This window comes from Oxyura jamaicensis, chromosome 10, assembly GCF_011077185.1.
Source record: "Oxyura jamaicensis isolate SHBP4307 breed ruddy duck chromosome 10, BPBGC_Ojam_1.0, whole genome shotgun sequence".
NCBI lineage: Eukaryota > Metazoa > Chordata > Aves > Anseriformes > Anatidae > Oxyura > Oxyura jamaicensis.
Window position 1 is genome coordinate 17737131 of NC_048902.1, and position 27506 is coordinate 17764636.

The 27506-nt window shown below is 43.0% G+C and overlaps 1 protein-coding gene across 2 annotated transcripts in view; it reads right to left on the bottom strand.

The window, feature by feature from the left end:
* Window positions 1–27506, bottom strand: part of IGF1R (insulin like growth factor 1 receptor) — a 172398-nt gene that overhangs the window by 37736 nt on the left and 107156 nt on the right. For both annotated transcript variants that reach the window (XM_035336180.1, XM_035336178.1), the window contains exons 3-5: window positions 5388–5700; window positions 2846–2991; window positions 909–1053 (exon numbers count right to left, since the gene is read on the bottom strand). In XM_035336180.1, coding sequence (XP_035192071.1) covers window positions 909–1053; window positions 2846–2991; window positions 5388–5700 — 604 coding nt within the window. The remainder of the gene's footprint in view (window positions 1–908; window positions 1054–2845; window positions 2992–5387; window positions 5701–27506) is intronic.

The window sequence follows — 27506 nt, forward strand, 5'->3', positions numbered from 1 at the left end:
GATAAATCAGACACAAGCAACCTTTCCCATGACCTTCCCACCACCTTTTCCTATACGGTTTCCCAAAATTCTTCATTTAATAGCACTCTCATTACTGACGGAGACTTACTTCTCCCACAGAATACCATTTGAAACTTGGACTGCTACTTGATTCGCAAGAGAATGAGCAAGTCCGTTTGCTGAAGGAACATCAGCACACCTCAGTGCTGCAAGTTCTGAGGAGATAAAATCTGTTGTCTCTGCCTCCAACTACCATCATGGGAAAACAGGAGTTAGAGTGTGAAGTACCAGAAGTATCACACATTATATATACGTTACAGCAGCAGAATAACCCACAGCAACCATTTCAGGGGATCAACTTTACTCTTCCTGACCAAGCTATTTTCTGCTTGATAGATAATTTAGTGTTAGTATTTTAAGGAAACAACTGCAACTTGAAAACTATTTCACACTAGTCTGGTCGCTTCCAATTGCACACCCTGGTTAGTGAAGTTCAGATTTCCTTTCGGCTGACATTCTCCATAAAACTCTGCTAAAAGCCAACAGTAACAAATTGTGAAGAAATTCAATTGTTTTTGAAGCTGCTCCTTTCTCAATGAAATAGAGCAAAAAAGAAAAAAAGTGAACTCTTGATCAATGTGAAGAATCTCCCTAGAAAAGGTGCTTGCTAAAGTGAAAAGCAACAGCAAACTTACCATGAAAATACTCCTAATATGCTCAATTTAATATGCTGGCTTGGACAGTAATCCAAACAAGCAAAGGCTGTGCAGTGGTGTTCACTGGGAGAAAAGCACTGCTTATTAGTGGAAGAGAAGCTTCTATAAATGGTACATGAATGTTCGTTAGGAGAATTAGTCTGTGGCTTTCTGCTGAAATAAAATTGCATCTACAAATATCTGAACACTTACCCGTCCACTTGCTCCTCTCCCAGAATATACCGCAGGTTCTTCAAGAAAGACAGGGAGACTAATGCATGGGAATGGCGAATCTTCACGTACCCTGTTACTGTCTCAATCAGACCCATAAAATTCTCCAGTTCTGAAGCGATGTTATCTGTATTAAGAAAAATATAGCTCTATTATTCCAGAATTCATAGCTTTAATCAGTATTCTACCTATCAGTTCATTAAAAGAAAACATTTTCAAAAGCAACAAGCGCAAACAAGAGTAGTAGTATTCCTCCTACAGTGGCAGTTACCTGCACAGACAGACTGTTGAAAGAACAAAAGAAAGACAGAGCAACGCTGGAAAACCACTCTCACCTTTTCCTAACAGGATACCTGTTTTTTTCCATGGATATTGTGCTCTGAAGCCAGCACCAAGTATTCTGCCCTGCCAGAATGCTGGCTCAAAAGACCCACGTGTAAATGTACACATCCATATGACTGGAATTGCTCTTCAGCTCCAGAGCAAGACTTAGAAAGCTCCAACAGAAAATGGCGAGAAAGACTGAAGATAAGGACCTAGAGGTACTCTACTGGTCTCCAGGGCAGCATAAAACACTTATTTCAGTGACTTAAAAAGCTTTGGCTACAAAACTGGGAACTCTATGAAACAAACACAAAGCCATGAGGATGTCCTCATGCCATGGAACATGTTCCATGCAGCCTGCTGAAGGTGATTTTCCCTAATAAGTTGTTAAAACCTCTTCAGAGCAAGCTCCGCTCTGCAGTTTTGCCCTCTCCCTAGGACCTGTACTGTCCTTTCCTAGGTCTGCAACACCGCAGCAGGCTCAAGGTCTGCAGTCCTTGCCTCCTGTCATCATGCTGCTGAGTTATGCTGCAGTTCTAAGGGGACGTTTTTAAGAAGCACTTGGGATGGGAGATGCTGCTGTGGGGTGTGTCTGCTATCATAAATTGAGGTCTTACCACATCACCGGGAAGTTCAAATACCAGTGGCTGGTTCCAGCACCAAATGGGCTGGGACGAAGTAGATGCTCTTCAGCACTCTTAGATAATATTTAAATAACTCTCCTCTCCCACCTTGCTCCAGCTAACTTGAAAATCTCTCATACTGAAGAATTCACTGGCAGCAATGGGACCATGAGTGAAATAATCCACACACTGCTGTTTCTAAACCACGGTTTTATTCAGCAAGAGGAAGGGAATCATATGTATCTGAGTCCTTCAACCATATTCATGAAACCAAAAAGCACCTTCCACAGGGAGACACGTTTCCAACAAAAACTAACAATGTTTTTCACATTTTTTGTGTTGGTTTGGTTTTTCTTTTATTTGTTTTTAAAACTCATCAACTGTCAACACTTCCCTGGCTGATGAATCACCTGACAAATTGAATCTGAGCTTGTTCAAGACATGCAGCCCAGATGGCCAGCTCACCAACAACAACCATCCAGAGGCGCCGTGCTAGGCTCCACATGAGTTTTCAGAGCTGTTGATTACATGTTTTAGCAAGACACCACACCTTGCTTTACAAACTGAGGCTATTCCCTGTCTCACAGGGCCATGCCCTACTTGCAGAGAACTCTTGTTTATTTACCCACATGCAAGGCTTTTCCACTTTTCCACCTTCTCAGGCCTTTACTATTCCTTGGGGACTATTGCTCATCTCTCTGCCTAATCCTAGCTCTCTGCCTTTCCAAAATAAAAATAAAAATAAAAATAAAAAATACCAGCTTTCCCTACTTCATAGTTGGTAGTCAACTACCTATTCCATTAGGATGTTGGAGAATGGTGCTACAGTGGGCCAAACCAAACAGGAGCATTGCTATGGGATGGAAAGCAAAGAGTTCACGGAGTTTTTAATGTTTCTACCATTATGCTGACAAAAGGAAAATATTAAAAGCAGCCTTATCAGAGGTTCATAAAGACAGGGCAATCACTTACTTCCACGACGGATGTTAATCAGCAAATTCCCCTTGAGAATCGTGCATCCCTGCAACATTTGTGCTGATGTGACAGAGTCAATGGTCTTCGTTTTCCCGTCCTCACAAATTTTGGGGCACGGCCCTTCACAAGGACTGCAGAACATACTGTTAGGAAAGAAAACAAGTATATGGAGCTATGAGTCCTCAGACTGCTAGGAATTCAGTTTTGAGTAACAGTTCCACCTAAAGTTTAAGGAAATACTTCAGGCTAGAACCAAAGTTACTGTACTTCTGCAGAGGCCTGCAGTAACACACCTGTGGAACTCCGGAGAGGCAGGAACATGGTACCTCCTGTTTACAGTACAGTTGACCCGTACCTGCTGTCTGCCAGTTTCTAAAAGGCTTTGCTATCCTTCTGAGCAAAAGGCACTTCAGGTTATAAAAACAACAACAGCAACAACACCCAGTGCCACTGCATTTACTCCAATTACGAGAAAGGCCACCCTTCTAATTCACAGACAGCGCTGAGTGCTGGTGAAGTCTGGTGCTAATTTCGGCTCTACCTCCAAAACCAGGCCAGCTAGGAACCAGAGATATGCAAGCACTGTTACAGATTTTAGGAAATTTTCTGGCTCTGTGCCCTTAAATCAACATTTCAAGATCAGTGCTGGTGAATTCCATGCTCCTGACTGTTGTAACTTGGAAAAGACAACTGCAGGAGAGCACAGTCCTGAGTGATGTGGAGAAAGTGAGCAGCCAATTAGTCACTATTTCTCATAACGTAAGAGGTATTAAAGCAGCAAGTTTAAACAAACAAAGGGATGCATCTTCATGCGAGGCAAAACTAATTTGTCTAACTCACTGCAGCAAGAATTGGGAGAGGCAGACGAGAAGCCTAAACAGATCCAAAATGGATTACACAGATTAAGAAAGAATAGATCCACCAATGACTAGAAAACATGAAGACAGGTACAGCCTCTAACTCAAAGAAATCCGATGGCCAGGCTTACTCGTGCCACTTCTTCTATTCACAGACATTCATAAGCACTTCTTAAAGACCAAACTCAAGGAGCAAGAACTCAGGCTAGCCTAGCCTTTGGCTAGCACAGCTTTTTATAGGCTGTTACACTGGTGGCATGCTCTTCTCAAAGTTAAACACTTCATGTGTGGACAAAATGGGCCCTCTGATCAATCCTTCTGGTAAATGTCTTTCCTGATTCAAGCTTGTTTTTATCTTACAAATGAAAGCCCTAGAATAAATATTTCATTATCACTTACTCTGTATTATTGCTTTAGACAGGAAAAAATGAAAGGAAAAAACAAACCCAGCTCCAAAGACAAAAGTTTCTGATGCCAACACTGATGAACACGGACTCACTATCATGTTTAAAAGAAATTGAAACCATTCTCTTCTAAGGCTTAAAGAAACATGTAAATTGATAACAGTTTTTCATGCACAAACAATAAAAGAAAAAAGAAAGAAGCTTCCTTGTCTTAGTAGTAAGATCCTGTTTCAAAATCCTGCACTGTAACATGCCACAAACCACTAAAAGCTGCAGACACAAGCAAGAGGCATTCAGCTACATGTACAAAGAATGCTGGAAATGCTTTCCATTTGCAACTATTTGTTAACATCACCTCTGGGGAACAAAACGCTCACTGGCCTTGGGTTACAGCTCCTTTCAATCTCTGCAGCTGAGCACAACACTGAGATAAGATAGGATGGCCGTGCACTTCAGTGTAAGCACTTCAAACAGCTGGTACTGCAACCTCAGGTAGATAACAAGCGAAAGATTTCTCAGGTGAGTATTGGGATTTGAGCAAACACGGTGTTAAGTTGCTTACATCCAAATGTAAACCAGAGACTGCCTTGGTTCTCGACTGAGTGGGAGAATGGCACAGACACACTGCTAGTGCAGGAATCATCACAACCACTCTCCAATAAGCCCAACATCTCAGATCTTGAGGACATCATTTCAGCATAGTACTGAAGCACTAAGAATTTTAGCACCCTGACTTTCCCTTACTCATCGAGGTCCATAGCTTCCAAGGGTCAGCAGGCAGCTGGGGCTGTTTGCTTAACCACAGGTGTTAAAATACCATTGTTATCTTCCGAAAACAGTGAAAAAAAAGAGAAATAGAAATAAATATGCTAAGGAACACATGCGTCTAAAATGCAAGTACAGATAAAGCAAATAATATGTGAAGCAAGGTTTCTATGTGATAATGGTATATGATAACTCCTATGGTTTCTATGTGATAATGATCATCTGCTGGTCACCACTCCTGTCTCCCCTGGCTTGTTTTTCTTTTTTTTTTTTTTAACTGTCTACTTAAAGACCTGCATTGTATTGATCTGATCTCCTCAAGTCCTCCAGAAGAATTAGTAGGAACTGACAATGCACAAGACCACACAATCAGACCGTTTAAATACCGGGATGCCATGCAATTCCCCATCATACCTTCTACTGAATGCAATTTGCATCACAAGGCTGCTGCAGAATAGAGGGGGGAGAATACAAACAAGCATGATGCTAACAGATTTCCAGAAGCTGCATTACCTTTGGCTCCCGTTGCGTATGAATCCAGAGGGGCACTCTGCCATGCACTCATCATTGTGAATCACAAACCTCTCGTATTCACTTGTTTCGGTGGCAGGGACTTTGGAGCAGAACTCCTTAGTCACGCAGCGCCAGCCCTCGAATTTGTAGGTGTTGGGAGGGCAGGTGGGCATGCAGACTCCTTCATAGTAGTAATTGCGGCAGGCCACGCAAGCCGTGTTGTTGTCAGGCGCCGTGCAGCTCCCCAAGCACTCGGGATGGCAACACTCATTTTGGTCTGTACAGGCTCGCTTGCCGCATGAGCTGGGGCACACTGCAAGACAGAAGGCAAGGTAGCGTAAGAGCTGTTAAACACAGGGAGTGGTATTAAAGAAAAGCCCTGATCTGTATAAATCTGCGCTTTCATTCCCTGGGCTCTAGGAGCAGCTCTGCAAAAGAACCAATTCCTGTAAAATTAACAGACTGTTTTTTCTTCCCAGTTTAAGTTGCCTGAAAATATCTTTTTCTCAGATCAAATTTATAACATGAGCCAATGTAAAAAGGAATTTTTTTGAAAGCAAGATCAACATAAGGATAATGGAAACAACCCAGTACTGTAAGCCATTCCATAGGCCTAATATTATGTCTTGTTGGTTGTTTTTTTTGAAGTGCTGACTTACTGTCTTTCTAAGCATTTCTCGTCTTTCCCATTTGTACTTCAAATTGGTCTTTTACTGGCAAGAAAACAAGCTTCCTTTAAACAACTTAATTACACTTGTACAATAAAGCATTGCTATACTGCAGCACACATGGTTAGGTTGACCCCAATGTAGCATCCCAATGTTGCTTATGTATGCAAAATGAGGTTTAATAAAGTACAGATGGTACACATCAAACACTGTGCAATCAGGGAGCTGCTGTTTTCCCCTGAAGAGCGTAACAGAACTCTGCCTTATCCCCAAAATTCCAGGTTCAGAGAACAAAAAAAAAGGGAGGAAAAAAATGGGGTGCAAATTTATTGAGCCGTTCATTTTACATGAAAGCCTTTTGGCTTGGAAGAACCGAACAAAGAGCAGAGTCGCCACCAGACAATCTCACTATTGTTGCATCAAACGAAGTGGCAGCGTTATATTTATGAAACAACAACATTTTGATTACAGCGTTGCATGGCCTTTTAGCCATCCGAGTGGTGTGCCAGAGGCTCTGTAAACAAACACAGATAGGAAATCTGGTTTGCATTAAGTGACTGTTTTCCACTTTCTAACTTCGCTAAAAACCAGGACCAATAATAACAACGTAAAATGAAATTTCAGTAGTACAACTCCAGATCCAAGCAAAGCACCACCAGACACTGAAACTGAGCTATCTGAGCAAAAAGCACACAACCAGCAAAGAAGTCCCTGTCCCAAAGCGAACACGGAAGCAACAGAGCCCAGCCTGCAGGGAAAGACGATGTGTGAAGGAAGCGTAACAGTCCCACAGAAGTCCTGAACTGCAATTTCTCTTTTCTGAGCCTCACAAACCTGAGAAGCAGCAAAGCAGTAGCATTTTAGAGGAAGTTTCATTGAATTCATGCAAGACATGAACTTCACCCCGCAGCTTTCTTGTACTGCCATCGCAACCCAGCTGCATGTCTGCTGCCCCTGCTGCCCCGCAGCTGCCTATTTGCTTTTTGGGGCAGAAAAGGAGAAGGGAGACGTGAGAACAAGGGAACAGAGCAAGGAGGTGGCTGCTGCGCATCCTGCTAACGATGCTCTGGCAGACACCACCACAGGCACCACAAACACTGCCTGCACTGAAAGAGGCCAAAGCGATTTCTGCAGAGCCAGTTACTTGTACAACCCAGAGCAGCAATGAGGAGGTCATTACTGCTAAATAACGCACAGCATTAAGTATGCCGGGTTGTTTGTTTTTTTCTTAAGAGGAAAAAATCATACCTACCGCATCCCGACCAAAAATAACTAAGGCTGCAGGTGGAAAGCCTTTTACTGATGGTCACTTGCAGCAGTGTAAAAGCAGGAAAGCATGCCCAGCTGCCTCCTCAGTCAGGCACACGAAGGTACGCAGTACTACTCCCACTGCCAACTACTAAGGGATTTAGAAGAAAAAAAAAAAGCAGCGTGTCTTGCTAGCAGATGGACTGCTGTTCTGAGTGGGTGCCAGAACTCAGATTTAGTGTGGTAGCTACATTTCCAGTTCAAAGCCCTACTAAGAAAAAACACACACCCCCATGCCTCCACAAAGTTCATTACCAGATTTATTGAGAAGCTCTACATGATTTTTTGTTTTCATCTGGACAGACATTCGCTAAAAACAAAGGCTGCTGCATTAAAGCGTTCAGATGAATGTAGTAGGAAAAGAGCGAGTTTATTTCATTCTTGGGAAACACTTTCATATTGCTTTAATGCCTCTGCAACTCATGAATAGTCTGGTGTATAAATAGGATTCCCTGCATCTCTTCATAAATCTGCTGACTGTCGTCTGCAGAAATATAAATTGAAGCAAAGAAGGATATACAAGTTCATATGAAAAAGGTAATCAGTGAACCAGATTTTCCAAACTACAGTAATATTTTAATCACAGCCATTTTAACAAGAACTCTTGAAAACATTTTAAAGATAATTTTTTAAAAGCTCAGCAGCCTCATTTTTCTCTCAGTCCCGTTCTTGCTAACGCTGGCAAAGCATTCAGCCTGGAGACAATACGGGTATCCTGTTTCTTTGAAGAGCCATAACAAGAACTTGTGTGTGTAAGATATGTTACGAACAACAAGAACTCTTATCTGCCTTAACTGCCAGCTCCCCAAGTTATCCCTGTTAAAAAGTCCTCCTAAATAACAGCAGTGGGTCTTACAACGCAGCCCCATCCATCCTTCTCCCCCACCCACGGAAATCGTGCTCCTTGGGCTGCCACATCTGTACCCAAACATTTCAAATGCAGGTTCCAAAACACTTCTGCAAAAAAAAACCCCAACCAACTGAATTATGCCGAATACTTGTTGACTTTAGTCTGCGAGAACATTAGAGACAAACATAAGCAAAGGGGGGGGCTGACATTTCGGGATGGAATTCACAAGCTAGGTACAATAGTGCCTTGAATCATGAAGGCTGATGCCCCCCCCCCCGCCGGCGGCCCCCCCAAGAAGAAAAATCCTTGCTGACAACCACAAGGGCAAGAAATACTTAATTGTCATCACGTGGAGCTACCAAGATAATGGAAAATTTCAGAGACCTTGGAGTGCAGCCATGGAAGAAGGAAGTCAAAGCAAGACCTAGAGAAGAGCAGACCGTTACACAGCTTCACGGTTTTACTAGAGATGAAGGAGGCTTGACCAGACGAGAGAGTCTAATTATTTATATTTACATTTGGGGAGTGAAAGTACTGAACAATCGTCAGCTGTTCAATGAATGACATGACAAGAATATCAGTAGCCACAAATCAAATTTACTGGAGCCAAAGTAACAGCAGTAGTGTCTTTGACCTTCTGGTGCTTCATCTTCCCTCTGATTTCTTCAGATGAAAAGCTTTCCTTGTCAACAAAATTCAGGAGATTTTCCAAATACTATTATGATACTATAATCACTCATAAAAAATGCAAAATATTTCATTTCAGGATACCTGCTTACTGAGCAGCTCAGATGCAGACCTGCCACACAGAAGAGAGATTTAAAACTAAATGCAAGGATCTTACAAAGGAGCAAGAAGACTTCCAAGAGAAGCTGACTCAGAGACACATCATTCTCAATTAAAATCCCCAAGATGCTAAACCAAAATTGCAAACACAAAGCAAGCTTGAGAAACCCTCAAACAATTCTCCAAAAGCAAGGAACAAATCATCTCTTTGTATTTACGGCAGTTCCTTTTGGAACACTCGAACACTAAGGAGGTGGTAGTAAGTTTTTCTGACATTTAATATCTCAGCGCTGTTTGAAGCGTGCAGAGCTCGAGCTCTCTGAAAGCACTCCGCGTTGACATCACGGCTATTGTACAGTTTGGACAGACAAATTGTTCTTATCTCCAAGACGCCATGACTTCAGCAACGCTGAAACAGAAAAATCAGGTGAACAAACAATCAGTCACAGGGAGGGAGAGCGCAGCCAGAAGAGGAAGACTTCTGGCAGGCCGAGGCATCCGCCTCTGCCAAGGATGGCACCGGGCCAGTCACATGCGGGCAAGCAGAAGGTTGCCAAGTGTGGGATAAATATTTTTTTAAAAAAAGATTCTTTCTCTCCTTGTAAAACGATATTCAATCCTTCCTTTTTTAATATGTTTTTTTCTTCTTTTTTAGAGAATCTTTCGCCTAAAATGCCGTTTCTGAAAGACAAGGAGAAAAGCCTCGCTTTGAGCAGAAACCACGGGAGGAAGGGAGCATTTTCTCCGAGCCAACTACTGAAAAAATTAGCTGTCTAAATTTATCCACAAAGACAGAAAAAATGGTCATTTTTGGAATGTTAATCCCTCTACATGACAGATTTTTTTAAATATTGCGTTTTAATGGTCTAAACTTTGGTACGGACTTTCAAACAGCTGACTTCTAATGCTCAAGCAGCCTATGCAAGACCGGACTTCTTTTGCCCAGTATACCGTAAGAATGGAGAGCCCAGAGAGACATTACTCAGAAAATCCAGTTCCAGTGATTCATGGCCAGGCCTGGAACTAAATAACTACACAATAAAGGTTGCAATAAGGAAAAACACGTATTAAATACATGCAGTAACGTGTTCCGATCACAGAAATATGGGTACAAGTCATCTCCAAAGAACTGAAGAAGCTGCTTATTTTGATCACTTGTGTGAGATCTTCATACTGCTATAGAAACAGGAATTAGTGACACATTAATAATGAGGTATTTTTCCCCCAGTTTTCTCCTTCAGTCTTAAAACTGGTATCTCATCTTTGGCAAAAATCCTGAAGGGGAAATAAAAAACAAAAAGCCCACACAACCATACCAAAGAGCTTCCTTACTTTCCTGCAGTTAAGACAAAAGATGTGGCAGACTTTGGAAATGACCTAGCAGATCTCATTGAAAGATTCGCTTTAACACAGCACTGGTACTATGAATTGGAAGTGATCGGTTTCTTTCCCTGTCATCTTCCAGTAGACATACAATCATGACCATCAGTAAAATGTTTGGCTCAGTCTACACAAACTTACACCAAGAGGCAAGACAGTGGCATTAAGCCTACAGCCTGCACACTGTGTTGGACTTGAGATCGTTTCACTAGAGCTGTGTTTCCCTGTTAACACCCTTCTTCTTACCAGCCCATTTTTATGGGGATCTTGAAATCAGTCTGAAGTTGTTCTGTGAATTATTTTCCTCCCCCTGTACATATCCAGCTGAAGTTCACCTACATCTGGTTGGCTTCCACGCAAAGCTTTTTGGCCTCCTGCTCCTCGGTATTTCAGTTTGTCACAGATGCCACACACCGCATCCCCGAAGTGGACGGCTTGATGCGATGAAGTGTCCAGAACCTCAACGCAGCCATGGCTCAAAGGATTTGCCCAACCTGAAATCAGCCCACCAACAGCTCGGCCTTTGAGCATACAGAACAGTGGTGAAGAATCGACTCTTACATCCCCTTCCTTGGGATTTTGTGGCCAAAAACCAATAGCACAATAAAAGCCTGCATAGTACCCGGTTGGACATTAGCTGGAAGGAGAAGGAAGAATGCAGTGGGGACAGGCGAGAAGAAGGCAGCCCAGCACCACCCAGCACCTGGAAACTCTCAAAGGCCACCAGATGAGGCGAGGCACGAAGAAAAGAGGACATTGATTATTCACTGTAATGAACGCTTTGCTAGAACACATTGTTGTGGTGAAGCATTCAATGCCTGACAGTTTTGTCATTTTTTTTCCATCAACTTTACAGTTCTCCCTCCCTTGGAAAAACTTCAGGAAACAGAACAGTTTAGGCTAGCACAGGCATCATAAAAGCACACCCTCGAGGAACCAGAGGCCCATGGCATGGTTTGTAACCCTCTCCCGGCACAACTGATCTGCTGCTCTCCTTCCCAGCTGAAAAGAACACAACAGCCCATTAAAAACAACGGCACAAATAATGCAAAGCACATTTCAGTTGGATACGCCGGAGTTTGAGGGGCCCCTCCCTACCTTTCTGCTATCTATCATGCATTCTTCACCCTAGAAGTTGCCTCAAAACAGCTTCTAGGCTTCCCAGTTGTGATAAATAATGACGTGTGCTAAATCTGTTTTACTTAGAGCGACTAGAGGACTCAGGGACGCTGCTTGGCACCGCAAAACCTACCATCCCTTCAGGTTTTCTGCAAGGGAAGCAGTCAGCCCTGTTAAAAGCTCCCGCGGCGTTACAGCTCCTCACACCTCCCAGAAATTAGAGCAAAGGGAAACCCTGAGTGAAAACAACTACCTTAGACCACAGTAAACAGGAACCAATATATCGTACAGTTACTCCATTTGCTCCGAAGTGCGTAATACTAGTGACCAGGAAGGTGCAAATAAACACGGCTTATTGACAAAAACAGGCAGCACGAATTGCATTCTCTTTCAAAACAGTTTATGTTGCCCAGCGCTACTCAGACTGGCATCATTGCAGCTGGCACTTGAGCCAAAGAGGAAAAAAAACAAGTCCATTTTGTCCTTTCCACGCCAGTATGAATTCAGTACATAAACACAACCGAGGCGTATACACAAGCAGCTATTAGGCGTCCAGGCCAGTTTTACTCCATCTTTGACACAAAGTAAGCAAATTGGTTGGGGAAAATTTTATTATCAGTGTTCTGCTCTAGAAACAGAAATTTCCTCTACAAAGAGCAGAATATCCCACTGAGCAAATGCAGATCAGAGCAGTAACTCCAACGCCACCGGGGATGGAAGCATGGCCTGCAGCAAAGCGGGGCTGCTCCCAGTCTGCTGCCATCACGCAGCACTCGCCGCACCAACTTGCTAATGCTTCTGGAGGGACAACTGAAATCCCTGAACTCTTCCCTAGCACAGGCGTAAAGAAAAGGGCTGCCATAGAACAGCTCCGAATCAAGTTATTTTTCTTTCCAATCAAGATTACATGTAATGTATTGGCAGTGATGCCTACCCCCCTATGTCCCCTGCTGTTGCTTCAAGTAAAATTTAATCTGCCTGCCTTCCCAATTCTGCAAGGGTAAGGCAATAAGTTTTACATGATTTAATTAATATACTGCAAGCAAGGAGTGTTGGTCAGTCATCTCCTGGCAAAATCCCAGCTGGAGAAGAATACTATTCACATTCCAGATTTATTCTAAAGGAAGAAGACAGTTTGATAACATTATCACACTGGCCTAAATTATGTAGTTCTCTTAATGCTGATGGATAATGGCAGTTCATTCTTGGACAGAATAAGTCACCGGTTCCAAAGGATTCAACTCTTGCTTCATTTCAGGAATGCCCTTTGCATTTATGCATTATGCCCATCAACAGGCTTAACCATTCTGGCATAAACAATGAAACATAATGTTCGTTTCAAGGGCACACATCAACACTGCTCCAGCTGAAGGCTAGTTATCCTGTTATTGTTAAGAAAAGAAAGGCAAAAAGGCTTCAGTAAAACTAATGTTCATAATACAAAGTTGTTCTCATCTACAGCTGGGATACCTGTGTTAACAATAAATAATGAAACCAGTTTCATTGGGAATGATTAGAACTCAGAGGAAAAAAAGAGTCCAAAAAGAACACCTGAATCGCTTAGGGCCTGCAGTTCACCTGCTAGTGAGATGACCCAGTATGAACAGGATTAAGAGCTGAGAAGACGTGAGGGATCTGAGAAAACAGAACTACTACAATCAAAGTGAAAAACAAGATGCAAGAATACTAATGATTCAGAAAGTTGCCCGAGACACCTGAGTACAGTTGTATTAAATTACAGACTAAGTCTGCGAGTGCATCATCACTTAAGGTATCTGCACACTGGAAGAGAAGTCATTCTACCAAGATCACATCACATCGAACAATATTAAAACCAATTATGTTTAAAATGATAGACAAAATATTGCCTTTGCAATTTTGTGAAATACAAAAGTGTGTAGGCAAATCTGTCAGGAAATTAAGGTTATGTTCTTGAGATCCACAACAAACAAAGGGTGAGCACTTCTCTTGGTGTTAATAATCATGAAATAATTTTCATCCTAAATCTCTCCTCTATTATCAACACAGACAGAATACACAATGTGCCAGACTTCACAGGACCCAAAGGCAGACTGGAAGATCCTGCATCAATCAGTCTCTTAATTCACCCTTAAAAGGGTAAATGTTGAGTGTCTTTTCAGACTTGATGCAAACTGCTTTCATAGTTTGTAAGTCATCCTGAATTGTCCGAACGTGAACTTTTAGCTCTGCCCTACATAATTCAATCTCCAAAGAAAACTGCTGCAACTGTTGCCACTCAGGTTATTAATGCTGGCATCCCTGACACTAAATGGCCAGAGGACCTGCTCTGAAGAGAAGTGCAAGACACGTGAACCACAGCTTCACAGCAGCACTTCTGGGCCCCACTGAATACAGTTCTGGAGTTGGTATTTCATTCAAAGCTCAGTTTCTCGTTTGAAGTGATAAAAACCCCACAAAACTGACCTGTGAACATCTTCTGAAGGGCGCGGGGGGGATCACGAAGAAACTGTCATTCTAGAGTCCACAGCTTTAAGCGTGACATCTACAGATGGGGATGGATGTGTCAGAACACAATCCCAACACTTTGTTGTTGCCATTCCATAGTGGCTGTGAAAGCTTTTGCAAAGGTTACTAGCCTGTTGCTAGAAAAGGGCTGAGCCTGGCAGCAGTTTGCTTTGAGAAGTGTGGGGATGTTCCAGATCGAAGGACATGCTGGACACTGCTGTGGCGTGCTGCCAGTGAACTGCTGCAGTTCTAAAGCACTAGAAATTAGAAAACACTCAAAAAAAAAAACAAACAACAACTATCACCCCCCCGCTTTGGGTCACTGATAGGAACAGCATACGGGCTTCCTCTGTTTTCTTCTAACCTAAAAGGATGACAACACCTCATCCAGGCTGCACCTAGTTCACTATCTTTAAAAACACCCTCTGTTATCAGTTCTTCCAACACACCTATAAAATAAACTGAACAAGGAAACTGTGCTCTACTCTGCCATCTCCCAGGAACTGCAAACACACGTAAAAACGCTCACTACAAAGGGTACACGAGCCACTGCTGTCCATGTAGGCAAGTACAGTTAATACTCGGATGCACGAGCTGTCCGTGCATACTTACGAGCACATGCTTTTGAGGAATTCCTGCTCGTATGACTGGAAAAAAAAATGACATTGCTTCTGACTTTCTAAATCCTTTCCTGCAGTACGGATTTGTGATCAGATTAGGGACTACCAGACAGTTTTGTTTATTTATTTATACAAAGGACAGTCAAGGTGAGCTGTATCGCAGTATGTGACAGGGAGTCTGGGCTGCAGCAAAGCCAGCTCAGCGATGCTGCCCTGGCTGCAGTGAAGCCAGAGAAGGCACAGATATATATACACACATATATATTTTTTTAAAAAAATTAAAAATAAAAAATAATTTAAAAAGTACAATTCATGTTTTTGATACTGGCAAAAAGTGGGAAGCACGTTGCTTCTCACTATGTTTCAGCTAGAGTTTGGCACATCTGAGCTACACTTTTCCACTCTTGTACCTTTTTTTGTAGTCTCAAGTCACATTCACATGAACATATAAATACACAGATTCTTACACACTGCGTATAGCAGATACTTACATGGATGGTCTCAAAAAAGAATATTCTTTTCACACACTAAAAAAATTATACAGAGTTATTTTAAATTCAGAACTGTTTGTATATTCCTTATAAGTTTATAAAACTCTCACTGTCCTCCCATGACTAACGAAACTGGAATTGAGAGAGTAGTCTATATTTATAACTCGTCTGGTTGCTCATGCCTATGGCCCTATTTCCACTCTCCGTTACTGTACACAGAGCTATGTGAGGTATTGTGGGTTCCCAAACTTCACCGATTTCCTAACAAGGCAGGCCTGTGTCCCGGAGGAACAAACTGGGGGCTGTTTCGTTCCAGTATTGGCCGAACTCAGAGGGAGAGGCCTTGAGCTCTGTGGTTTTGGCAGCTCTTCTTGAAACTGGTATTAGAGGCCATTTCTGTGCAATTACATGCCTAACTGGCACCGGATTGTGTATCAATGCTACTGATACATCATCTGCAGCACAGACCCAGTCAGAGCCCGGCCCGTGCAGCTGCACACTTACCTCGTCGCCTTGGTTTGACTGCGAGCAGAAACGCTTTGTCGCTCAGCTGAGAGGCTCCCTCAACGTTACAGACACACCTCAAGTACCCGGCAAATCCACACCACTGACATGAAGTCCAACAGACTGTTCACTGCCCTCTCAAAGTGGGAGGAAACAAAAGCTAGAACTTGATCCAAAATTCTCCAGAGACTACCCCTAGGCTCAGTAACACTGGCACACTCCAAAACCCAGAGGGGCGGAGGAGAAGACTCTGAATCAGGTACCAAAATGCAGTACAATTAAGACAAAAAGATTTCATACAAATGAGGGCTGGGTGACACTCGCAATCCATAGGAATGTAATCCATAGGGATGTCTCAAGATCTGTCCAAGAATCATGCAACCATGTATCATTGTCACCTTTTAACTAAAACCACTTCACTGGTTCAGAAATCCTAGAGAGGAGTGTCAGCCTTTACCATGCTCAAAGTACCTCTGAATCCACAGATTTTTAACACTCGCCACGCACCTGTGGGGCACAGAAATTATTTCTAATTTGCAGATCCATATCATGTATTATATACATTTATGTTGTATATCTGATATAAATAAATGTTCATACAAATCATAGCATCATAGAGTACCTCAAGTTGGAAGGGACCCCCAAGGATCACCGAGTCCAACTCCTGGCTCCACACAGGACCACCCAGAAATCAAACCCTGTCTGAGAACATTGGCCAAACACCTCTTGAACTCAAACAGACTTGGGGCCATGACCACTTCCCTGGGCCTGCTGGGTGCAGAACCTTTTCCTGACCCTTCCCTGTCCTAGCTCCATGCTGTTCCCTCAGGTCCTGTTGCTATCCCCAGAGAGCAGAGCTCAGCTCCTGCCCCTCTGCTCCCCTCACGAATAAGATCTCTTTCTGCAGGACGATTCCCCAGCCTCTCACCTGCCAGGGTAGCCCCCAGCACTTGCTTTTATTAAACTTCATGCACTTGGTGATTGCCCAATCCTCTAATTTGTCAAGATCTCTCTGCAAGGCCTCTCTACCCTCAAGGGAGTCAATGGCTCCTCTTGATTTATTAACACTGGCAAACTTTATACCTTCAAGTTGTGCATCCAAGTCTTTTATGAAAACACTGAAGAGAATTGGCCCTAAAACAGAGCTGTGAGGAACCCCCACTAGTGACAGATGGAAGATGGAGGACAAGATAGGTTCTTGTGGCTGAGTTTGGGTCCAAATCTCAAGGAGTTAGATTCATTATGGTTATTTGAGCTATAATAAACCACAAAAATCAACAAACCCACAGCTCTTTCTATTCGGCTTTGCAGTCAGAAGAGAGCTCTCAACAGTAGCCACCACACCAAGCACTAAGAGAAGGCAGACAGACTACCTGCCCAGCACCAAAGGGGAAAGGAAGCAAAGAAATATTTATCTTTCTGTGCAATTGTTTCGTGTTCTAGCCTCCACGTGGAGACTGAGGTGATTTCCACAAAAACCCCAAAGTGTTGAGCAGTCAGATCATATTCAAGTTCAGGATAATTTATCTGGGAATCTACATTTTCCACACACCAAAATGTGGTAAGATCTGGACTGTGCTTAAATAGATTAAGCCTCCATTCCTACTAACCAAAAGTATTACCAGGAAAGCAGTGGCCAGCGTGGTCAAATATGTCTAACTGAACTGTGAAAGTTTTCCTCCAGCAAAATACATTTGTCCTTTTTATTTGTCCTAGCTGAGAGGAAGAGAAATCACCTAAATCATCATATAAAGCAGAACTAGATTTCAAAAACAAAAGACAGCCTAAGTCAACAAAGATGTGTTTTGGTTAAGTGCAAACAAGTGCTGTTTTAATAGCCGAGCAGAGCAGCCTAACACATCACACTTCCAGACACAGGAACTCATAAAGAAACATCACCATAAACCCACACAGAGCTCAGTGTCTGGTTTGTTTGCATTTTCTGTGTGCTCAGAACAAGTACCAGCACGGGGAGAACCCCCAAACGTGTTTTGCAAACAATTAAGCCAACCTGAAACCAAGCGCTGGGGCTGAAGTCATCAGCCTAAGGAGGGCCCAGGCTCGCTGAGCCGCCCGAGCCGGAGCTCGGCACAGGCACCCAGGGGCAGCAACCCTCTTTCCTCCTGCCCTTTCATCCCAGCATCGCTGTCGCTGCTGTAGGTAGGCTGCGAAGCTGCTCTGAGCACCCGCAATCAGCATTACTTTAGTAATTATTTCCAGTTTATTCAACTTTCTTCTTTTTTTCCCTTGCAATAAAGCAGTGAAGATTGACAGACGACTCTGGTGAGTCAGACATTCAAAAGGTAAAAGCAATCTGTGCTTCTCACCATCTCCACAGTAATGCTGCTGGTTTCTTTTCCATGACTGTGTGTATCTGAAACACAAGACAAACCTCCAAAAAGCTATTAAGAATTCTTCTTACATTTCAAGAAGAAAAGTGATCTAAATTCATCCCAAGAAGCTGAAGTTCACCTCACTTAGAGTGAGTGGTTTAAATATGGATTTTTTTTAAAAAAAAATCAAAATTATGGAGAAACTTTCTTTTTAAGGAAAAAAGGTTGGAAAAACTAAATACAGCAAAGCTTATCTTTTGATTTTTTCTAAAAAACCACACAGGTTCCACATAGATACACACTCCATTAAAAAGGGCTATGTTGCAGTAACTAGAACACAAATCCTACCATTTAACTGACCCCTTACTGGAGTTTTTAAAACTTTCTTTTAAAGTTAAAATTCCACTGTGCATTTCACTTACTTTGCAGAGGATTAGTATGAGGTATAGAAGCAGCAACATTTTACCTTTCCCAAAACAAACTATGCAATTCAGCAACAAAATCATTTATAATTTCATGCAGGTACTTCAGACAGGCTGTGAAGACTTCACACAACTCCATTTGCCCTAGAAAGTATTAGGTTTGTAGGACACCTACAAACACCTATAGAGAAAAGGCTAATTTCAAGAATTCTAAGTTTAATTTCTCAGGGATGCTGCAGTAAACAAGATTACAATTATATTTTCTTCCAGCTATGGGTCATCGTGAGCCAGTAACTGCAGACACATTTGGCTGTAGAGGTTAAATGGGTGTAAGCACTGCTGTTCTCATTTTCAGGAGTCCACATGGTATGCTTTTTACTCCTCGAAAGTGCATCGTTTTCCTTCTACTTACTGATGTTTTGAACCTGTCAGCCATGCAGGTCACCAAGTTCTCCCGGTGTACACTCACAATATACAAAGTGGACTGAGAACTAAGTATTTCTGGCTATTCCAGAGTTATCAGTATCGCGTCATCCCCAGCAGCATCTAGTGTTGACGCTGAGAAATGCTGTGACAAAGAGTTATCTGTCACCTCGGTTCCAGATACTCGTGACTATAAAAGGAGCTCAGGGACTGGTTTTGGCCAGCCATACTGGGACCATGTAACGCTGCCATCAGAGCACATTCAATTTGAGAAATGCTTTCCAATTCCATCATTAGAAATGACATTGCTGTCCTCATGTGTATGACTGCAAAATGAAGCAACAAATGGATCTGTCCCTATTCCAGACATTGAAGGCCTTGCCTCCTCTGCAGTTATGAGTACCTCAACTTCCATACGCATTTATAAAAAACTTTTCTATGATTATGCAAACATTAGGCTCCAAATATTATTTGAAAAACACACTGATTAAAAAACACACAAATCCAAATTAGCAGGTCTGAGCCTTCAATGAAAAACAACAAAAGGGAACTACCAAATCATGGCAGATCCTGCTTGTTGATGGCTAAGAAACAAGAAACAGAGAAGAGGAAAAATAATCATTATTCTAGGATTTGTCCCCCCTTCAAAACTAAAAGCATTAAATTGGATAGGAATAGAAAAGCTCATTTTGTCTGCAGTCAAGTATGGAGAAGTATCATTTAAATTGCAAATTACAGAGCACCAGATTTTTGCACAAAGTTCAAGGGTTTTTTATGGATTGTTTTTAAGAATTAGAAATGACATGGGGGAAAAGTAAAAGGGCTGGCTTAGCTACTACCCTTAATATGTACTTCAGCTTAACTATGTCTCAGATTCATTTGATGCACTTTATTTACTCACCATGGCTTGTTAAAGTGATGACAGAAAGTAAAGCAGCTCCTCAGAGATCATCCCTAAGGATGCAGTATCTGCTGGTGGCCACACTGGCGCTGGAGGATTAGCTGCTATAGGAGGATCTCCAAAATAACAAGTTCCTCCCTCCTTCCCACATCATGTCCCTCTCCACAAAGAAAACTTTTAATCCATTCAGACCGTTCCTGGGAAGTTCTTTTCAACCAACAGCTCATTTGACAAACCTTCTGCCCCCCTTTTCCAGGTTTTAAAGAGCTTGCTCCTACTCCCATCAGCTTCCTGGCCTTGGTTCCTACAAATTAAACTTCATGAAGGCTTAATAACAGAAAAATATATACTTCACGTTTATACAGTGCTTTTTAAGCAGCACTTCTCAGAACGCTTTACAAAGCATGAAATCTAACCGAGTGGCCGTTTTTATGTCCATTTTAAGTGGGAGAAAATAGATGTGGTACAAGATGGCGAGTTACTCAAGGTTACAGCAAAAGATTTAGGAATAGAAGAAACTGACTGTCTTGATATTCAGAAGCCCCTGACCCTACACGACCACAATGACTTCCTTTAAAAATGTAACAAGCCCTGAAACACAGACTTCAGTACAGGATTACACAAGGCTATTCAGATGACCTGGCGTTCAAACATTTACTTGCCCGGCTGTTGGCATGTAACAGACAAAAGACAAGGCAGAAGCTAGATACCTTTTTAAAAAGTGAATGTACAGAAATCAGCCTTTTGGGGGATAATTGAAAGGGGGGGGGGCGCGAAGGAAGAAAAAAAATCAGTGGATACATCAGTAACCACAAAGAAATAAATATTTCCACTCTAACAACGGACCTAGTCTGAAATTTAAAATACCTCTGTAATATCAGGCTTCACACGGAAATAAGCGAGGCTTCTCAGACCAAACAGTGCTGACCCAACGACCTAACCAAGGTACATGATCGATGCCTACCTGTCAGCACTGGGTCACTTAACTGCAAGATTTAGCCTGGAAGGAGTATTATAAACCACATTAGTGCAAAGGACATCAAACAGTTTGAAGATTCTTTTAGGAAAACATAGACGAGGAAGCTTTTCCAAAAGTTTCTATCTTTGGTATTTTGACTCAAGGGCTCCTTGTTTTAAAACAAACAACCCTCAAAAAAGTAGTAAGCCAAATGGCCTTACAAATTTTTAGTTTGTTTGGTTTTTTAAATAAAAACAACTACTGTTTCCTTTGCAGTGTCCTCTTTTTGTTCTTATTTTTCACAGATGCAGATGATGCCAATTGGGCGATCCGAAATGCTTACTCAGCTGAGTATCCTTCCATCATGCCTAGAATTGATTTTAAGAAAAGATATTGCTGCCAACTCTGGCACCTGTGAAAAGCAAGGTTAATCTAATCATGTTTTTCATGCTCGCTGAAGAGAGACAGTGTGTGGTGGGTCTGGGCTTGCCCAGGCACTTTGAGGCACACATCTCCAATACTCTCGGTCTCAGCTTTTTACCTGTGATCCTCACCTAACTCTGCTGATCAACATGCAGTACCTGCCATGCAACCAGTGTCTATCACTGCCGGATTGCCGTGGCCGCCGACAGCCACGTGGTTAAGTGATGGAGCTGTGTGCCTCCTGCCTCAACACCGTGCTGGGGCAGCGACAGGACATCACCCACGGCACGACCAGGGAACCTGGAGACGATGCGACCTGCCACAGCTGCACAGCCTGTGGACATGATCCATACTGTCTGAATCCTAACCGGGGAGATTTCTCCAAATTGTCTTTTTTAAGATTAAGAAATGTATCTGGCTTAAAAAATTATCATTCAGAGAATGACATTACCAGGTCAATGTGTTCCTGTGCATTAAGTACCTCTGAGAAAAGATGATTTAGAGCGTTTTGTGGTTCTGAATACAATAGCTAACAGCAGAAAAAAAAGGCTCAGCACAAATAACTTAACAGCAATGTGTCTGGAAACCAAAATCTGTTTAAACGTAGTTTGAAATCTGCCAAACTAAACTTAAAAGAAACTCTACAAGCCCACAAGCCCCTTGGCCAGCTTCTCATTCCCTCAGGTTTCCTCTCTCTTGCAGCACGGCAGCGAACAGCTTTGTTCACATCTCTCCTCTCCAGACACATGCGGACAGCACCCTCTTCACCATACCATCAGTTTTTTTCCTGCTCCCCTGTTGGTCAAATTATCCTCTGCAGCCTCTGCCCGTAGCTCTTAAATAACTTCTCAAGCCTCCTCCCTCAGACTCCAAAAAATGCTATCTCATCAGTTATTCCCTGCAAACCACTAAGAAAGTACTACCACGAACTCGGTACCTCCCAAATGTCAATGCAGTCCTACTGGCAACCCTACCGATAACCAGAAGCTACGAAGCTCATGCGGCTCATCGAGCTTCTGCTGGTTTAGATCAAGGCTAGCACAATAAATTAGCAGTGTTGACACACATCCAGCAAACTGAAATAGAATAGAATCATAGAGGATTCTGAAGGATTGCTGAGCTGTAATATCTGAAGATGAAGAGTACAACTAAGGAGTATTCAGCTGGATGTCTGATCTCATGGCCTAAGTTATGTTCTTGGTGAAGTACTGCAGCATATATTGTTTTATGGGCAGTACCCTACTCATTTATAATGTGCGCACTGTAAATCAGAAGACTCAACACAAGAGAAATTGAGCTATAATTACATTTAGAGCTAAATGCTTTTGAAGTCTAATCATTCACAATAACGGGCTGGCAGGCTCTTCCAAACAGTCTCCCATCCAGAGTGCTGTGGCTTCCATGGGATACACCATGGGGGTAAGGAACAATGCACCAGCCACCCCCAAACCCATTTTTATTAAAAACCTCCACTGGTTGCATGAAAAAAAAAAAAAAAGAAGTACAGAACTAGTGGTTGTTGTTTTTTTAATCTCACGAACTTTCATTGTTCTATCTGTACCTTTGTATTCTCTTACACGGCAGTAAGTGTGCAATGCTTGCTGCTGTTAACGTATTTTTTTCAAGAAAGAAAAGCAGGCTGCAACGCAGGCAGATGCATTTGAAGAACTTTCAGTAGAGGTTCAGTGACCCTTTGTGCATCCTAAATCCAGCAGCTAAAAAAGAAAAAAAAAGAAAAAAAGAAAAGGAAAAAGAAAAGAAAAAAAGAAGGAAAATAAAAAGACGCCTTCTGTCGTTTCATTCACCACTCACTCCCAAACATTCAAATCAGCACCAGCACGGCGGGGAAATCCAATCAGGGTAATGCTCTCGCTGTCTATCCCTGCCCGCCGCTGCTCTGCAGGGCCGCGCAGCCGCGTGACGTGTGTTTATGAGCCTGGAGCAGCATCACGAGGCACGGCCCCGCTGCGCCCCTGGTCCCGCTGCGCCCACGGCCCCCGGGACCCGCTCCATCGCAGGCAGTGGCCTGGCCACCGCCCCCCGCCACACGAAAGCCAGGCGGCCCAGCAGAGCATCGTAGAAATCATCTTTCCAGAACTGCGCACACGTAGCCAAGTATATTAGCAGTATGTTTTTATGCTGCTAACATTTCAGCAGGCATTTCTCAACTGCAGACTTCGGTAAAATTAAAGGGAAGCAGAGGCAGCCATTCAAGGCACAGTGAAAATGTGCTTTTGGAAGCACGGATGAACAAAACAAAGCAAAACTGAAAGGCAGCTCTTACCATAGCCTCAGTTTGATTCTGCAGGTATAGATTTCTCTCCATAAAAATCAATAAAAGATTATTTTAAGCCATTTGATTTCATTACCCTGTATCAAATCTCTGTTCTGAATGGAACGTCTGAATCAATTTGTAAAGCTCCTACAGGCTACGCTGTCATAGGCTTTCAAGTGTCTTTTCTCTGCCTCTCTTACCACAAAGAGATAAAAATCCCACACTGGAGGTTATTTGATACTTCTAAACAAGTACCAGCGGATTTTTTTTTCCTTTAGCCCTCTGATTCTTTACACTGATGTTTCAGGAGGAAGGAAAAAATAACCGCGAATCACACACAACAGAGGGCCAGTTTGACGCTGCAGAAACTCACTTCCTTGGGTATCGTTTCCTCGAGGCGCACCAGGCTGCGAGAGGTGTTGGGAAAAAGCCGACAGGCTTCGTGTGCCTGAAGATGCTCAACGCGTACCTGCGAGGTGCTCGGCGTGCCTCGTCTGCAGCTGCTGACACCCTGCGAGCTCCCCGCTTTGCTGCAGTGGGAACCAAAGGACTAAACTGTCCTATTTCTAGTACTGCAAGAGGAAAACATGCTGAATTAAACAAAGACACATGCACACTGCGCACTCTACATACTGAGGCAATGGGGTTTCACCACAAAAGACACACATTTCTGATCGCTTAATACATTAAAAAAAGATGGCAGAGTGGATTTCTGTGTAGTGCTCTGAATCATAATGAGAGGCTTATTAAAAAGCGAGCAGACAAAAAGAAATGTCACGGCATCAAGGCTATTTCTGATATCTGCTTTAAACAACATATTGCAATATAAATAAGGAATGACATTTCAAAGACATTTCAAAGCCTCAGATTCCCCCACATAGATCATGTCCCTTTAGTTAAACTGCTGCCTTTCTAACCCGGTCAGCACATCCCACACCCCACGTTCGGGAAGGTCACGATCCCATTTGTTTCCCCGTGGTAAAATTCCCTGTACCAGGGCCGGAGCCGCACAGCTCCGCTCCCCGAGCGTGCCCTCGGCTCCCCGCAGCAGCGCAGGGTCACAGCACGCCGCAGCTCCTCACCTCAAGGGCTGCAGCAACCTCCCGCAATCCTCTAATTCGTCTGACTTCCCCGCATCCTCAAAATGAGTTGAAGTGTGAAAAATGCTAATAAAGATCGTATCGGCATGAACAAACTTGCCAACAAATAAAAACATTCAGAAAAGAAAACACAAAGCACCAGATTTATGATCAGTTAAATAACCGCTATTCAACCTAATGCCTGTGTTTTGTTTTTAATTATTAATTTCCATGTGGCTGTTGTGAATTACTGTAAGCCTGCTTTGTCCTCCAGAACACGGACTCTCCTATCTGCCAGGTAAGCTGGTGTATGGAACACCCCGGGAACTCGTATCAGCACACGCATTTACATTTCAGGGGAGGCAGGACTCAGTGGGACCACAGGGGGGCTATTTGTTTTTTTTATTCAGAATAAGAAAGTGAAAATGAATTCAAATACCTCCTTTTCTTGGCAGCAGGCACTGCATTGTTAGCATCTCAGCCCACTAGTCTGAGCACTGCAGCTGCCGAGAGGAAGAAATAAATAAATATGAGCCCAACCCTAACAGTAAGGCATTTCAAAGGACAAAAGGATATAAAAAGAAGAGCTGCAGTACATTTCGGTATAGCCACAAGTGAGATATCCCGAATTCCTGCAATTTACAGCCACTCTAAGATTATTCCTATTTTTTTAAGCTCCTTACAGTAAGTGCTGCAGATCAGTCCGACGCTACCCAGCCCTCGCGTCCCCACCCTGTTTGCATTTGCTGCAAAGGCCGCCCAGCACGCACCGCGCCTCAACGGCCGCTCCTCTTCCACTGGGGACATACCCAGCGACTCTGGAAACTCAGGTAGCAAATCCAGGGGGCTTTAGATGCAATCTTGTTTTAAATACACTGAATAGTAATTCATGCCAGTGATTTCACAGCTGATGTTGTAACTGAGGGACTTGATCTTCTGTTCTGCTCTTTAAATCAACCGAGCCGAGCCCATCTGCCAGCGAGGTCAGTGTGAGCCAGGCAGGTGATGCCAGAGCACCAGGCACATGGCCTCCTGCTCTGGGCGAGCAAACCGAAGGAGACGGGATGGAAGATGTTCCAGAACTTCCAAAGCCTGTGTTTGTTGTGCTTCGGGTGTCTCATCAACGAGAAATGCAAACACGAACTGCGGGAGGGCCGTGACCTTACCCCTGTTTGACGCAGCGAGGAAGTGACAGCCTTGAAGATAGAGGTGACAGCCCGGATCCTTCACAGGCAGGACTCGTTTCTAAAGGGATGCTTAACTCCTGCCCACAAGAACCCAATCCTGCTGAACGTACCTGGAAGGCCAGAAGCCACTGCCACCAAGAGAGAGCCTGAAACACCAGCACCAGCACGGCAGCCACCGACAAAGCAAAGGTGCAGGAACCAGACGTGGGGCAGGGAGCGCACACAGCAAGGAGATCTCTGTACCAGCGCTGTGCTCTATTTTACATCATGTAACCTTGAGTTGTACACTTGGAGGAGAAAAATTTTACAGAAAGGAGAGCAGACAATAGCGTACGCTTACAGTTAAAGGCTTTTTAGCAATCCACCTTGTCCATTTTTGGAGTTCTGTGAGAACTGTGCTGGCACACGCGGTAGGAGGCGGATTCACTATAACAAAAAGGATGCCACTAGGTGTTTCATTTATCTAAGTACCAAACATTCTGGACGAGTCCAAAGGCATTCTTGTTCAACTGGTAAAAACTCACCAACAGGCCAAAAACTTTTTTCTCAACTCTTCAAAAGTAAAAAAAAAAAGATAATAATAAAGATAAAAAAAATGGTTTTTGAGCACATGATGATTAGGATGATCGCCTGGAGTAGAAATGCTTTGTGTATCTTTACAAAGCGTGGGGGGATGAGAACGGAGAAATGAGTTTCTGAAGAAGAGTTACTGATAAGTTTGGAAGCCTGAACCAGGATCAAAGACAAACATTGCTGGTCTGTCTCCACAATCAGTGCAAAGACGTGGCACTTTATGTACGGGCACCACACAGTACGTGAAAGCATTATTTTTTTCCTTTTAAAAGAAAACAACACGCCTGTAATTTTCATTTAAAACAGAGTTCTGAGAAACAAACAAAATCACTAGAGTAACCTCAAAGATTTAATACCAAGTTGTTAAACACAAAGATTTAATACTAAGAATTCACTAAGTAGAGCTGCTAATTGCTACCCTAGCCGTACAGATCCTACCTTTCTACAAGCTTACCCCAACTCCTTACCATGATTTTATCAGACGCACAATACTCCGAACATTTGAAGAGGGCTGCAATAAAATATATTAGAGCACAAGTCAAAGGGATGGGCGCTAATGTTGTTCTTCAGCTTCCATCTAAAGACCTGTCAGTTTTGCTTGTTGATAAACACACGAAGTAGCTGCATGTTCTGACTGCTGCTGAAAGCAGCACATGTCGTTTTTCATGGAAAAACACAAAAGCCGCTGGTAAGCTGCCACCCTGCACCATCCCTGAGTACCAATTTGCATTGAATTCAGGGAAATTAGTCAAGTACATCTGTCCTAGAAATGTGTGCTATCACAACAAAGCAAGGTTCCTCCACACACACATCGCCCCCAGAATATTCTGCTTCCCCGGAGCACGTGCATCATTCACACGGTACCAGGGAATTTATACGGAACAAATAATTCCCGCAGAAATTGCCAAGAAGTTTCACAAAAATACTTTTTTGACAGGCGAAACCTGGTTATGAAGTTCTGCCTCACAACAGAAGACTACTAGAAGTGTAAAGTGGAAAAAAGCAAAATATTTAGACCATCTTGTTTCAGCACAGATAGGCAGACAGGTAGCTAGCTGGAGGCTTTTGTAACCTGAATGCTCTCAGGATGCAAAGCAAGGGCTTTTACAAGAGAAACAAGTAAAACACGGCCAACAGATGCTGTCTGAGAAGGGAAAAGTGGATCTGGGGGCACACAAGCCTTTTTTTTCAGGTCAGATGCATCCATTCTGCTAAGGGACTTAACTAGTACTAGATAACGTGTATCTCAGCTGACCCTGGAACGGAGCAGACAAGAGAGTATCCAGAAAGATTTGACAAAGCTTGTAATAGGAAGAATGTGCTCAAAATGAG